This window comes from Hemitrygon akajei, chromosome 12, assembly GCF_048418815.1.
Source record: "Hemitrygon akajei chromosome 12, sHemAka1.3, whole genome shotgun sequence".
Lineage (NCBI taxonomy): Eukaryota > Metazoa > Chordata > Chondrichthyes > Myliobatiformes > Dasyatidae > Hemitrygon > Hemitrygon akajei.
In genome coordinates, this window is record NC_133135.1 from 75,465,424 (window position 1) to 75,480,806 (window position 15,383).

The 15,383-nt window shown below is 41.9% G+C and overlaps 1 protein-coding gene across 1 annotated transcript; it reads right to left on the bottom strand.

Annotated features, from left to right (window-relative positions):
- Positions 1-1,119: 1,119 nt before the first annotated feature.
- Positions 1,120-4,702, bottom strand: LOC140737217 (regulator of G-protein signaling 21-like). The gene is made up of 5 exons (XM_073063519.1): positions 4,490-4,702; positions 3,947-4,057; positions 3,771-3,832; positions 2,991-3,157; positions 1,120-2,446 (listed from the first exon to the last, which is right to left on the bottom strand). The coding sequence occupies exons 1-5, from the start codon at positions 4,594-4,596 to the stop codon at positions 2,261-2,263; spliced, it is 633 nt and encodes a 210-aa protein (XP_072919620.1). The 5' UTR covers positions 4,597-4,702; the 3' UTR covers positions 1,120-2,260.
- Positions 4,703-15,383: the final 10,681 nt, after the last annotated feature.

The following is a 15,383-nucleotide window of genomic DNA, read 5'->3' on the forward strand; positions in this document are numbered from 1 at the left end:
CCTCGTCGATTAAAGCGTCAGGCAAGGCTGAAATCGACGAGGACAAGCGGGTGCTCGGCGCTGCCTGCTTGCACCTGACTGGTCTCCCTCTCACTCCTGCTGGAGGAGGGTGCAGGTTCGACCACCTCTGCGCGACTGGCAGCTGTGGGACTCTTTCTCGGGGGGGGGGGGGGAGGTCGGGGTTCGATGTTTAATGTCCTCAGCTCTGATCGTGCTCTACGGTTGTGGACTTGTTTTTGGAGGACTCTGCAGTTCACGTTCCACACGCGCCAGTTAGTGTTGTTTGAATGTAAGCAGAACAGCTGCTAAAATATGAGACTGCAAGTTGTGGCTCTCAGGCTGTCAAATCTGCACAAAGTGCGATGGCGTAGCGGTGTTCAGGAAGAAAAGTAGGTGAATGATGGGGACATAGAATGGAGTGGAGCCTCAGGAGAATTATACTGAGCTCTGCAGCCAGAGTAGAGCTGCTATTTACGAGTGTCTTTAAGTAATGCATGCTGGCTCTAAGTAGTGCCTGGCAGATACAAAACTGGCCCGGCTGCCGAGGACAGTCAACATTGGAGTTAGTGCAGGCCATAGGTCGAAGTCAATGGACCAGGTCACCTGAGGGCTGAATGTGATGTTTGCTGACCCCAGGACCTGACTGCTTCACCCTGCCTTCCGAGGGGAGTGAAAACAGAGTACGGCAAGGTGTCTGTGATCTGAATCGGTGACTGTTCCCACAAATGACGCCCGACCTGCTGAGTGTTTCTAGAGAATGCTTTTTGTTGACAGTCATGAGGAGGCTGGCTCCTGGTGAGGTCAGTAAGGTCTGGTACAGCCCTTTGCCATTCTGATTATCATTCATGGCCTCCTCAGCCAGGGAGGTCCCCAACCTATACCTCACATGGTTCATCAGCTCCCAATTGCTACTGTTGGTTTCTGTCTTCATGGGGGTCAATCAACTGATAAATATATGGTGAAAATTCAGTTGCTTCTAATCAAGCCTCTAGTGAATTCTTAATGCTGTCCCACAACTGTATCAACTTATAGAATGTTATTGCATTTAAAGCTTAATGAAAGAGTGAGATTACTATAAAAAAATTAGAAGCACAAAAAAATCTGGTGTAACATCTGAGCTGAATTCAAATAACTTTATTTATAATTTTTAATGCAGAATTCTTCAATAATGGAATCAACATATAGTTAAGTTGTTCACATCACAGGCAAGAGTACAGCTTTAAATCTGCACAATGTTGGTCTGTAAGTCACACCTCTGGATATTTTCACACCATCCCCCACACCCTTTAAAGTTCTTAGCTTGGTTAAGTATCAAGAAGTGATATCTGTAATGCAGGTTGGGTAGCATTTTGAAATGAAGCACAAAAGCACGGTTTATACATTGGATCTGAAGGGTCATCATCCAAAGTTCACTGTTTCAGTACAACAAAATGATTCAAAATCTTTTACTGACTCTGTGATCGATTGGCTTCCTTCACTTTGGATCACGTCCAACAGAAACACTGGCAGTGTGAGAAGCCAGGCAATCACTAGTTACACAAAGATATCCGACCTTAAGTGGTCAGCCAAGTCACATTTTACAGAAATAACATGGTGCAAACTTGGAGCAGTTAATCTTCCCTCAATCCCCAAGTATTTCAAGTTGGGGATAGCTGTTTTAGATCTGACTATCCAGACAGCGGGAAGCACAAATCCAATCTTATCAGAGATTACAGAGGAAGATTTTGCACTTAGATAAATACATTGAAAGACTAAGCAATTATATAGATCCTAAGCACTATTAAATGAAAGCATTGTCATTGTGTCAATGCACTTTTTACTGCTGGTGCACTGCCACTGCAATGTGCACCTCTCTCCTCACTAACTTTTCTCATCTCTCTCTCAGTTTTGCTTCTCAAAGGCAGGGCAGGCTTCCTGACCTCCACTGGTCCTTCTGTCTTCCTGGAGGCTCTACACTCTGCTCTGTTTCCTTCACCTCCAGGCAGATAACTTGGCTCTGGTAAGTGTCACGCGATGGAAAGCCACTGAATTTTCTGCTCACAGTGGTCCATTGTTACTTTTCTCTCTCTCTGCCTTTCAACAGGCTTCATTGGACTTTTCTCTATCCTTTCTGGGACCTCGTCTTGGCCTTCCACTTTTCACGTCCGACCAGCTGTTAGCTTTCAGTCCTTTCCCATGGAGTACTTTATTCACAGCAAAGAAAACAACCACATCTCGACAAGAGGTCATCTTCAGATTTGCTTTGAACGAATGAGTGTGTTCATGTTTCGTGATGGTTGTAACTGTTGTTGAGTATGTTCTGGTAGATATCTGACTGAAGGAACCTTGCATAGCAATTATTCTCCATCAAAGCGTAGATCTTCTTCTGTGCAACTTCAAAGCACGAGCACGTTGGGTGTTGAAGGTTTTTGCTGATTGCATCTTTAGTATAGTAATCCACATTAATCTGTTATAAAAAATAAATTGTAATACTATTAGTGATTGCTGCATAGCACCCGTCAGCGTTAACATGTCTGGTCTACGACAATATTTTACTTCTATTATTGCAGACAGCTAAGGGTGATTGTTAAAGGAGAGATTCTGTGGACGCTGGATATTTTGAGCAACATACATAAATTGCTGGAGGAACTCAGCACGCGAGGGAGCATCTATGGAGGGGAATAAACCATTGATGTTTTGGACTGAGATTCTTGTCCTGATGAAGGGTCTCAGCCCAAAATGATGACGGTTTATTCCCCTGTATTGATGCTGCTTCACTTGATGAGTACCTTTAACATAGGGAGAATGAGTTCACCACACACGCAGGATGGAATCTGAGACTAGTCTTGTCCGTGTGTGTCAGTAATCATTATGTACACATTGAACTAGCGCTACTGTGGAGTTCCTACTTCAGTCTATCATTATAATTGATCCCACGGACATTGTTGCCTGTTTAGCTTTCAATAAAGTAAACCCTGATAATTGATAGGAAGAAGTAAAGCAACAATTACCTCTTTAGGAGACATTGGCTCAAGAAAATCTGAGAAGATCTTCTTTGCTCTGGAGGCTTGTTTTGTGGGCGACTTAATTTTCTTGTAGTCCTCGCAGGCCAGCCAGAACTCAATGTTCTCATCGTTGTACTCAGACTTAAGGAACGTTTTAAAGGCAATCAGCCCATCTGGAGAGAATAAAAAAGAAATAATACATTACTTCATGCTACTTCATTCCTCGATTTTAATAGTAATTACATTAAAATTTCTAAACAGCCCTGTTGACTTTCTAAAGCCCATAATATTATAATTTTGATATTTGCAGTGCAGATTACTGCTACTCTTTGCTGGTCATAATGCTTACTTATGCAGCATGTAATGCAATGTGAGAATGTTACCAGGGAAAGGGTGAACATTATCCATTATGTTCATCACTTTAATATCATCTGACTTTACATTATTAGAACTGGTATTATTTTCTTACAAGTCAAACTGTAAAATAATCTATGCTGTGGAATCTATGTAACAATGTTATGAAGGAGTTTTAAAAATGAGATTAAAGTTCAGCATTTAAACTTCCATGTTTTTATATCTGTAAGTGTATAATTTGGATTTAAGTAGGTTGCAATTCTCCACTAAAACATTCAGGTTATTTACTTTGGGCACTGAATTTTAAAGAGTGCCTTTCCCTCTTGGACAGGTTTAATGGGAATTCAGAACTTTTCAATACATTGCGAGGAAGAAAGGGTAATCAGCACAGAGAAGCAACCGATCACAAGTGATATACAGTAAGCTGCTTACATTTATGACTCAGTAGGTGGTCCAGTGATTCAGCCCATTTCAATACTTCTTCATGGGTGGGACTGTGGAGAAATAGAAATAAAATGATTATTGATGTCTTTGCATTCAAGGTTACAAATGCACATTTCAATTAAATGTTTTGGAGCCCCAATGTTTAAGTAGGCACAGTAACTTACTCTAAAATGATTTTTCCTCCTCTTGGTTTGACCGTTGCATGTTGAGAGGAATCGGTGTTTGCCTTCTGATGCTGCAATAGGTGTGAGCACCGATTCTTCAGCTCTTTAATACTGCAAAGGAAAAGGTACAGACATTAGGAATGTCAGGAGAAATATAACTATAATAACCTATCTAGTTTATTAATTCAAAAGATGTCTCTTTCTCCCCAAAACTCCGCAAGTAAAGTGAGAAAATAAGTGAAGCAAAAGTCTACAGTGTTAATTCCAAAAGAAATGCAAAGCGACATTGCCCTATTGTCTACAATTAGATTTCAAATCTCGGGCAATGCTTTATAATTCTAGCAATTATCTTTCTATTTTACTGAAGCAATAATTTTTTACAGTTCTGGAAGTAGCTGGTCAGTACTATGCAAAGCAGAAGTCGATCTAAAACTCTGAAAGTGCAGAAGTTAAATCTGTCTGCCCAGAGAGGCAGGCATGAAACAAGAAGCTTGACACTGAGTTGCCTAACAGCTATTTATGGAGGGTTTACTTATTACTTACAAGCTCTGTTTGTGCATTTTCGTTTGAATCTCGTCCTGTTTGTTCTGGTATTCACTTTTGCTTGAAGAATGTTTTGACTGCACGAGCAAAATCAGAGACTTCTGCATGTTTTTCTTTACTAGAAGCGGCTGCTGGATTCCCACAGTTATATCCAGTCACTATCTCTCTGGCAAGGGCTGACAGTATCTGCTCTTTCTCCTCTTCTGCCTCCTTATATATACGCACAGGCATACACACCCATTTCGCTTGTGGGTGTGGATTAGCTGTGACTAGTGTGAAGGATGATTTACTGTTTATAACAACAAATTGAAACTGGTTTCAAGATCCTGGGCAGGGAACCCAGTGCTGACGCATGTTCTGCTTCATGTTACCTCAAGGCGGATCAGATTAGGTTTGCCTAACAACAGCATATGTCGCAAGGGCACAACCAACATTTTTGGCTCATTAGGAGAAAGCAAACAACGTGTCAACAAACAGCCACAGGAAATGAGATTAATGATAATGCAAAAAGGATCTTAAATGATTCAAATCCTTGAAGGATGTGACCTGCTCCATACTAGGTTTGATTTGATTGTTGACGTGAACAAACTTAACAGCACACTTTGGGACATTCGTACACCTTTGATGTAACTGCAAAAATGCAGATGACTATTTGAAGCAGCTTAAAATAAAACAGAACTAACTACATTAATGGTTACTTGGTTACTGTCCTTCTACATTAATTTGAGTTTTTAAGAGACTGATGTATAAATTAATTTAAATTGTGGGCCTCTGCCTTATTTTGCCTGGATTTTAGACTATGCACCCTGAACTAATTTCAGGAGAAGGAGTTGATCAGTGATATCAAAGGTGGGGAGGAACTTCGTCACAGCATTAGGACTGTGAAATGTTCTACTTCAGAAATCTGAGGAGGTGAAGTTAGTGCATTCAACCAAGGCAAAGACTGATAGATATTTGAGCTGCAAGTGAGGCAAGGGGTATTGGGAGAACACAGATGAGTTGTATCGAGGCCAAGGTTGGGTCAGCTGTAACCTTATGTGGAGTGAGTTTGAGAGCTAAGTGCCCTGTTTGTTGCTTCCATGTTTCTTATAATTTTAAGTAGTTGTTCTTCTATTTTCTATCAGTTAGGTGTTTTGTAAATGTTTAGGAATCATGGTAATTTTGGGCAGCAACATTTTCTTTATGTTCTAATTGTTTTTTTGCAAGACATAGAAACATAGAAAACCTACAGCACAATGCCGGCCCTTTAGCCCACAAAGTTGTGCTGAACATGTCCCTACTTTAGAAATTACTAGGGTAATTTCTCTATTTTTCTAAGCTCCATGTACCTATCTAAAAGTCTCTTAAAAGACCCTATTGTATCCACCTCGTGCACTTCCACGTACCCACCGCTCACTGAGTAAAAAACTTACCCCTGACATCTCCTATGTACCTGCACTCAAGCACCTTAAAACTGTGCCCTCTTGTGGCAGCCATTTCAGTCCGGGGAAAAAGCCTCTGACTATCTACATGATCAATGCCTCTTATCTTATACACCTCTATCAGGTCACCTCTCATCCTACATCACTTCAAGGAGAAAAGGTTGAGTTCACTCAATCTGTTTTCATAAGGCATGCTCCCTAATCCAGGTGACATCTTTGTAAATCTCCTCTGCACCCTTTCTATGGTTTCCACATCCTTCCTGTAGTGAGGCTGCCAGAAGTGAGCACAGTACTCCAAGTGGGGTTTGACCAGGGTCCTATATAGCTGCAACATTACCTCTCGGCTCCTAAATTCAATCCCACGATTGATGAAGGCCAATACACCGTACGCCTTCTGAACCATAGAATCAACCTGCGCAGCTGCTTTGAGCGTCCTATGGACTTGGACCTCAAGATCCCTCTGATCCTCCACACTGCCAAGAGTCTTACCATTAATACTATATTCTGCCATCATATTTGACTTACCACAATGAACCACCTCACACTTAACTGGGTTGGACTCCATCTGCCACTTCTCAGCCCAGTTTTGCATCCTATCAATGTCCCGCTGCAACCTCTGACAGTCCTCCACACTATCCACAACACCTCCAACCTTTGTGTCATCAGCAAACTTACTAAACCATCCCTCCACTTCCTCATCCAGGTCATTTATAAAAATCACAAAGAGTAAGGGTCCCAGAACAGATCCCTGAGGCACACCATTGGTCACCAATTCCCATGCAGAATATGACCCATCTACAACCACTCTTTGCCTTCTTTGGGCACGCCGGTTCTGTATCCACAAAGCAGTGTCCCCTTGGATCCCATGCCTCCTTACTTTCTCAATAAGCCTTGCATTGGGTACCTAGCAAAGGAAGCTATAAAGTAAATAAAGAAATGCTCAGTGAATCGGTCTGACTTTAAATAGTTCTTTCTCGTTTGAGGCTCATTTGCACTGGTTCAAAGTTTGCATTGTCAAAATCAGATGGACGTTTACCCTGTGTTCAATGTCTACGTAATGTTGACCTGCAAATTCATGTTGCCTGTATGGAGTTTGCACATTCATTCTGTGACTGCATGGATTTCCACCAAGTGTTCTGGTTTCCTCCCACATCCCAAAGATGATAGATTACTTGGCTACGCTAAATTGCCCTGGTGTAGGTGCCAGAGGAATGGGAGGCTGGGGGGGTTGAGGAGGTAGGGTTCATGGACCTTTGTGCAAAGAAAGGATCCAGGAAAATTAGTGGAGTAATGGAATTGTCTCTGAAGGCTGGCTTAGATTTGAAAGGCCAAATGCCCTTCTATCTCATAAGAAAATAATATGAAATATACAGTGCCTATAAAAAATATTCACCCTACCCTTGGAAGTTTTCACGTTTTATTGTTTTACAACATTGAATCACAATGGTTTAAATATGGCTTTTTTTGACACTGATCAACACAAAAAGACTCTTCTGTGTCAAATTGAAAACAGATCTCTACAACGTGATCTAAATTAATTACAACTATAAAACACTGAAGCTCATAACTCCTCCAGAGCTGTCATAGGTCTCTTGGTGGCCTCCGTCACTAGTCCCCTTCTTGCACAGTCACTCAGTTTTGATGATGGCCTGCTCTAGGCAGATTTACAGCTGTGCCTTATTTGTTCCATTTCTTGATGACTGACTTAACTGTACTACAAGGGATATTCAGTGACTTGAAAATTTTTTCCTGACTTGTGCTTTTCAGTAACCTTTTTGCAGAGTTGTTTGGAGTGTTCTTTTGTCTTCATGGTGTACTTTTTGCCAGGATACTGATTCACCAGCAGTTGGACCTTCCAGAGACAGGTGTATTTTTACTACAGTCGCCTGTAGTAAACTACACCTACAACTACACCTTGACTGCACACAGGTCTCCAAAAACAGATCTCCATTTAACTAATTATGTGACTTCTCAAACCAATTGGCCGCAGCAGTGATGATTTGGTGTGTTATATTAAAGGGGGTGAATACTTATGCAATCAAGTATTTTGTATTTTATATTTGTAATTAATTTAGATCATTTTGTAGAGATCTGTTATCCCTTTTACATGAAAGATTATTTTTCGGTTGGCCAGTGACAAAAAAAGCCAAATGAAATCTACTGTGATTCAGTGCTGTAAAACAAACAGCCGGTGGGGAGGGTGGGGGTGAATACTGTTATAGGTATTGTAAGCACAGCTCTGTCAGAAGTGTTATCTGGGAACTGAGGGGCAGAACTTAGGCTTTTCTCCTTGATGGATGTAAAAGATGCTGTACCATCATTGCAAATAAAAGCAGAAGTTTATACTTCCTTACCTTACCTTCCAACTTATATCATTAGATCCGGTCACTTGGTTTATTATCTCAATGCAAATGTGTAAGAACTTGCTATACACCAATCGATTTCCACACTTCCTCCATTGCCACAGTCATGGTGCTTGCAAAACTAACTATTCTGCGGTTGATATGTCCCAGGTCACAAAACGTGCTAAAACGTTAGATAGCTCTGATGATAAGCTCATTGCTTTTCTGTTGGTACGGTGATAAGGGTGTTGTGCGTGGTGCAGGGAGAAGTGTGGAGCTTGAAGCCTTATGCTCACTTGCAAAAGCTCTTCTCCATCTTGCCGTTATACTATGACTACACTTCCACCTGGAATTTCCTTATGGCCTGTGTAGTCCAGCTCTTTGGAAGCTGATAAAGAACACTAAGCCCATTATGTGCACACAGAACATCAACCGGGAATATGTGTGTGTGTGTGTGTGTGTGTGTGTGTGTGTGTGTGTGTGTGTGTGTGTGTGTGTGTGTGTGTGTGTGTGTGTGTGTGTGTGTGTGTGTGTGTGTGTGTGTGTGTGTGTGTGTGTGTGTTTCTGTGCATTGGCTCATGTGTAGATGTACATTTTGTGAGTATGTGCCTATGCGTGTAAAGGTGTATGTACATGTGAACACGTATGTTCATGTTTGTGTGTTAAGTTGTTGCAAGAAAGCCTTGCTTCCAGATCTCCTGGATCTTTATGTGTCAACACCATGTGCTATCACATAAGCATGTAAGTGCCATCACAAAGAAGGCACGACAGCGCCTCTACTTTCTTAGAAGAATCTGCATGTCACCTAAACCTTCGACAAACTTGTATAGGTGCGCAGTGGAGAGTCTCCCAATGGCTTGCATCATGGCCTAGTATGGAAACAGCCGTGCCTAAGAACTGAAAAGTCTACAGAAAGTGTGGATACAGCCCAGTCCATCTCAGGAAAAACCCTCTCCAACATTGAGCACATCTACAAGGAGAGCTGCCACAAGAAAGCAGCATCCGTCATTAAGGACCCCACTACCCAAGCCATGCTCTCTTCTTGCTACTAACTGCTGATAATGGCACATATTAACAGCTCCATTCCTGCCACACTGGACACCCACCAAAATGCTTATTGACAGAACTGCGCCACGGAAGATGTCATACACCTGGCCCTGACACAGCTAGAAAACAAGGACACATATGTCAGAATGCTGTTTCTGCATTTTCATTTTGGCATTTAACACTATTTTCCCACAGACCTTGGTGAACAAACTCCCGCTCCTTGTTCTAAATACACCACTGTGCAAGAGGGTGTTGGACTTCCTAACGAACAGACCCCAGATAGTCAGGATACACAACCGCTCCTCCCTCCCCATCATCTTCAACATGGGTGCCCCCCAGCCCAGGCTGCGTGCTGAGCCGACTGCTGTACCCTCTGCTCACGCATGTCTGTACGGTCAAGCATCTGAGCAATCAGGAAGAGCTCGAGGACTGGCACCAGGTAATTGACCTCTTCCTTAATGTCAACAAGACAGAGGAGATGGTTATCGGCTTCAGGAGCATTCACAACCCCCCCTTTACATTGATGTAAAGGGCAATGCAAATGACAAGCCGTTCCAAACTCATGGGAGTGTACATCAAACCCAACCTCTCATGGTCCCAGAACGCATCCTATACTGTCCAGAAAGCTCACCAATGCCTCTACTTTCTGAGGAGGCTGAAGAGAGCTGGACGTTGCACATCCACACTCACTTCATTCTACAGCTGTGCGAGAGTGAACATCCTAACAAGCTGCATCACTCCTTGCTATGGAAACTGCACCACAGCAGACAAGACTGCCTTGCAACGGGTAGTTAAAATTGCCCAATGCATTACTGGCAACAGCCTTCCCGCCATCAAGGACGTGTGTACAGAAAGACGCTGGAAAAGGGCTAATGACATCATGAAGGATCTCACCCACCTTGCTCATGGACTGTTTGTCCCACTCCCATCAGGGAAGAGGCTGTGTAGCATCCATGTCAGGACCACCAGGCTCAAAAAGAGTTACTTGCCCTAAGGCAGATCAACACCTCCACCCACTAACTCTACCCCTATTTTATTATTTCCCATCTGTCACCTTATGTTTAGCCTAGTGTCACTTTATGGACATTCAATCAATCTATGTATATAAGCTATCTTAGGTATTTATATTTATTGCATGTTTTTATTATTATAATGTGTTGTTTATCTATTGTGGGGTTTTTTTGTGCAGCATCAGATCCAGAGTAACAATTATTTCATTCTCCTTTATACTTGTGTACATCAAATGACATTAAACAACCATACAGGGGATGCAGGAACTTTAGGTTCTCCACCACCAGGTTCAGGAACAGTTAATACCCTGCAACACTGAGGCTTCTGAACCAGAGTTTCACCTCAACACAACCTATTTATTCACTCTTTAAAATTATTCGGAGGACTTGTCTTCTTTTGCACATTGGTTCTCTGTCAATCTTTGTTCATGACTAGTTTTTCATAAGTTCTATTGCATCTCTTGTAAATGCTGTAAGAATAGGAATCTCAATGTAGCATACAGTATACATACATTGATTAAAAATTACTTAGACTTTGATCTGGTACTGGTGCTCAACCACCACTCAACATTAAGTTAATCATGCAGGCATCACCCACTCAGAATTGGAGTGAGAATAAGCCATACGTGACTTGAGGAGTTACTGAGGAAGAAACAAAGGTGTGTCCAAAGCAGTCAGGGCTCTGAATGATTTACCTTCTTTTAAAGCTCCTCCCACCTCTCACCTTGGCAGACTACCTATGACTCAAATAGACTTGAGTGAAAATGTGTCATTACATGTGATTTAGGACTTGTACAATCTAGTTGGTTACGAATTTGCATTGCAAAAACCAGGCAAAGGCTAATATGCATGAGTACTGTATGTACTCTGAATGTACCCCGAGGCTTAGTCGGCTTAGTCACCACAATACATATTTGTGGTACGTTTTAACATTTGTGATAATGTATGGACAGACGTGCTCCTACAGTCTGTTAAGTCTAGCACTTGTACTTCACTGCGTAGGTGAGCTTTTAATTTCTGTTTAGATGTTTTCCATTTTGATTGATTTTTTTCCCCTCCAGATTTAAAGAGAGAGAGATTTTCCTCACTGAATGACATTAAACCTCCAACTCCCCGAATTAAATTCAATGAGTTTGAGGTTTTTGATGCGTATCCAGTTTTTGATGATCATTCATTTGGTATAGATTTTAATATTTTATCCTCTTGGTTATGCCAGCAAGTTATTCCCTTGCAGAACACTCTTAGATTTTGTTCGTAATGCATCTGTCCCGATGAGCAATAGCTTGAACATCCTTTGAACTATTTTAGACCATCTAAGACATCCTGTTTTCCCACAGAATGCTGCGGGATCTGAAGTGTTGTCTGATCTGGCACAGATTTGCAGAGAAGAAATACTTAGTTGGTAGGGATAGCTGATTACTAATCATTTGCTGATGGGTTTTGCAGCTGATACTGCTTAATTTAAGAGGACAGAGTGTGCTTTTGGCCAAATACCGACTGAATGCATAATGGGAATCCTTCTCAAACTCCCAGGAGACAATCTTATTTGTGTTAGCTGTTGGATCTGAACTATCTCTCTGAGACTGAAACCCAAGTACACAGATCTCCCCTGTTTGGCAAAGTGATGCAGCCATGGTAACAGCTGAGGCCGTGTGATAACAATGTGTATGGCTCAAACTTTGACATCTGCCCTACACCATAAATACAAATGCTTGACACTGCCACCTTGTGGAAGTAGTGAGGTGATAACCTTTCTCACCACGCAACTGGATGAGCATGAAATGTGTTTTAAAAAATAAATGCCGGACAGAGAACACAGTACATGGTCGTGCTGCTGTTGAGCAAATTTACAAGCTAAAGTCGAAATGTCTGGGTAATTGGCTCCAAAGGGTGAAGCAGGAGACGCAGTAAACTGCAGATGTTGGAATGTGAAGCAGCAAGCAAAATGCTGGAGGAACTCAGTAGGCCAGGCGGCAACTATGGAAGGAACTGGATGGTCAGCGTTTCAGGTAGATAGAGGGGAGCCAGTATAAAGCGGTGAGGGGGAAGGGAAGGAGTTTAGGGGCTGCTGGTTGCTTACAATGCTGGTTTTCTCTGCATTGATATTTCCAAGAAATGATGCTGCCCTAATGCTGAACCCATGACCTCTAACACCAAAAAGGACAAAGCTTTCAGGCACTTTGGATCACTACCACGTGCATGATCCCTTGTAAGTTTCACATCATCCTGACTGGGAAATACACTCAGTGCCCACTTTATTAGGTACCCCTGTACACCTGCTTGTTAACGCAAATATATAATTAGCCAATCATATGGCAGCAACCCAATGCATAAAAGCAGTTCAAGTGTTTCAGTTGTTATTCAGACCAAACATCAGAATGAAGAAGAAATGTGATCTAAGTGACTTTGACCGTGGAATGATTGTTGGTGCCAGATTGGGAGGCTTGAGTATCTAAGAAACTGCTGATCTCCTGGAATTTTCATGCATAACAATCTCTAGAGTTTACAAAGAACAGTCTGAGACTCAAAAAATGTTCAGTGAGCAGCGGTTCTGTGGTGAAAATTTCTTGTTCGTGACAGAGGCAGGGCCAGACTGGTTCAAATTGGGAGAAAGGTGACGGTAACTCAGATAAGCACACGTTACAACATTGGTGTGCAGAAGAGCATCTCTGAGCTCACAACACATCGAACCTTGAAGTGCAAACACGAGGAGACCATGAAGTGCCAACCTTGAAGTGGATGGGCTATAGCAATAGAAGACACACACACACACACACACACACACACACACACACACACACACACACACACACGCACAGGGGATACCTAATAAAGTGGCCACCGAGTGTATGTTGCTGCTTCTTCAGTGTCAGGTTTACACTGAGAACCTGCCTCCCCATATGTATTGTTGGAGCACCTGCTCCAGGAGGGCCACAGTATTTCAGGATGGCTCCCACTACTTTCTCAAAAGCACTTAGGCACAGACAGTAATTGCTGGCCATCCAGCCACGACCTGCTCCTGAAAGGCGAATAAGTAAGACATGTACGTATTTAGTACAGCTATTTTTTAAAACAGTCTGCTCTGTTTAGAGCTTATCTGCATCATGTGTATTGATAAATAAACTATATATCCTCATGGCAGTGGGTCTTACTTGTGCAACAATTTGCATTAATTTAGTCTGTAGCCACGCCTCTTCCACACACTCAGTTGTAAAAGGAGGTGAATAATCCCTCCTAACATTGCTGTTCTGCATGTCGCAATAACAGACCAAACATGGTCAGAAATTGCCGTATCATTTCAAATTGTTAGTTATGCTGTGGCAAGAGCATCCTGTTTTTTTTTCTCTTCAGACTGGACTATAGTCATAATAATCTGTGGAAGGTTGTCACCATGAAGGGCAGTTCTTGTAATAAACAGATCTTCAGAATATGCACGAGCTATTTAGAACTCTGAAGCTATATAAACAACTCCCTATACAAAGCATCCATATTCAGTTCATGGCTCATAACTACAGTGCTAACTACAACTATATAGTCATTTCAGACATACTTTTCTCTACATTGTTTTGTGAACGCACATGAATAAAATAGTAAGAAGGAGTTTTATTTCTCTTCTGCCTCTTAATCTATGTTGACTGTAGTTTGGGACATGTCACATTACATTAAGGGGGTGGCATGATAGCGTAGTGGTATTCACGGCACTTCACAGTGCAGGGGACCAGAGTTCAATTCCCGTTCCTTCCTGTAAGGAGTTTGTATGTTCTGCCCGTGACCGCGTGTTCCTCTGTGTGCTCCTGTTTTCTCCCAAGGTCCAAAGACATACCGGTTCATTTGGTAATTGGTCATTGCAAGTTGTCCTGTGATTAGGCTCAGATGAAATCGGGGGATAAGAACATTAAAACATAAGAAATAGGAGCAGGAGTAGGCTATCTGGCCCATCGAGTCTGCTCCACCATTCAATAAGATCATGGCTGATCTGGCCGTTGCCTCACCTCCACCTACGTACCTTTTCCCTTAACCATCAATTCCCCTACTATGCAAAGATTTATCCAACTTTGCCTTAAATATATTTACTGAGGTAGCCTCCATTGCTGGGTGGCGTGGTTCAAAAGGCCGGAAGGGCCTATTCTGCATTGTATCTCAATAAAAAAAATAATTTTACTAAAATCTTTCATACTTGGAACATGTTATTCTGCATGCATCCAGCTTCATATTAGTTTGTGTTCTGTTGTAGATAATGAATAACTTGATGAGATTAACACAAGATGGCGAATAGGCTAGACATAAAGAAAATCCCTCCGTGTAATATTTCCCTGTTGCTAAGGCAATGTTGCATAGTCTATGTTGATAGAAAAACAATATGTTGGAGTGATCATTTCTCTTTATAGTTCCAGAGTCATGTGCCGCCTCTACTTTCTTATAAGGTTGAAGATGTTCAGCATATCACCCGGCATTCTGACAAAATTTCACAGAGATACTGTTGAAATCATTTTTACATTGTGATCTGATATGGCAATTTGAATGTCCAGGAATGTAAGTTGAGAAGCTGCAGAATGTTGTGAACGAATCTGATACATTATGGGCACATCCTTCCTCATCATCAAAAGTATCTACATGAGGTGCTGCCTCTAAAAGGCAGCATCTATTGTCAAAGTTCCTCAATATCCAGGCCATGCCATCTTGTCACAGCTACCACTGGACAGGAGATACAGAAGACTGAAGCCATACACCGTCAAGTTCAAGAGCAACTAGCTGCCTTCAACCTTCCAGTTCTTGAACCAACCTCTACTACACTGGTATATCAACACTTCGCACTGTGATAGACTTCGTTATTTATTTTGTTTAAATTGTATTCTTTCTTGTATAATTTGTATAGCGTACAGTATGTTTATGTTCTTCTTGTGAAAGCTGTGTGTGTAACGCTACGTGCCAGTGACACTGGGCATGAAATGGGTTTTTTATTGTACCTGTGCATGCATATACATGTTTATATGACAATAAACTTGGCTTGGCTTGAAGTCAGAGAAGCAGCAGCAGTAAAAATGTGCAGTGAATAGGCAAGTACATAGCCACA

Bases quoted from the DNA above. Each gene is read 5' to 3' on its own strand.
- LOC140737217 (XM_073063519.1), bottom strand. From the start codon at position 4,596: ATGCAGAAGTCTCTGATTTTGCTCGTGCAGTCAAAACATTCTTCAAGC. The intron at 3,833-3,946 runs GTAAGTTACTGT...ATTTCTCCACAG, and splicing joins GGAGGAAAAATCATTTTAGA to TCCCACCCATGAAGAAGTAT. The intron at 3,158-3,770 runs GTAAGCAGCTTA...TATTCTCTCCAG, and splicing joins CCACCTACTGAGTCATAAAT to ATGGGCTGATTGCCTTTAAA.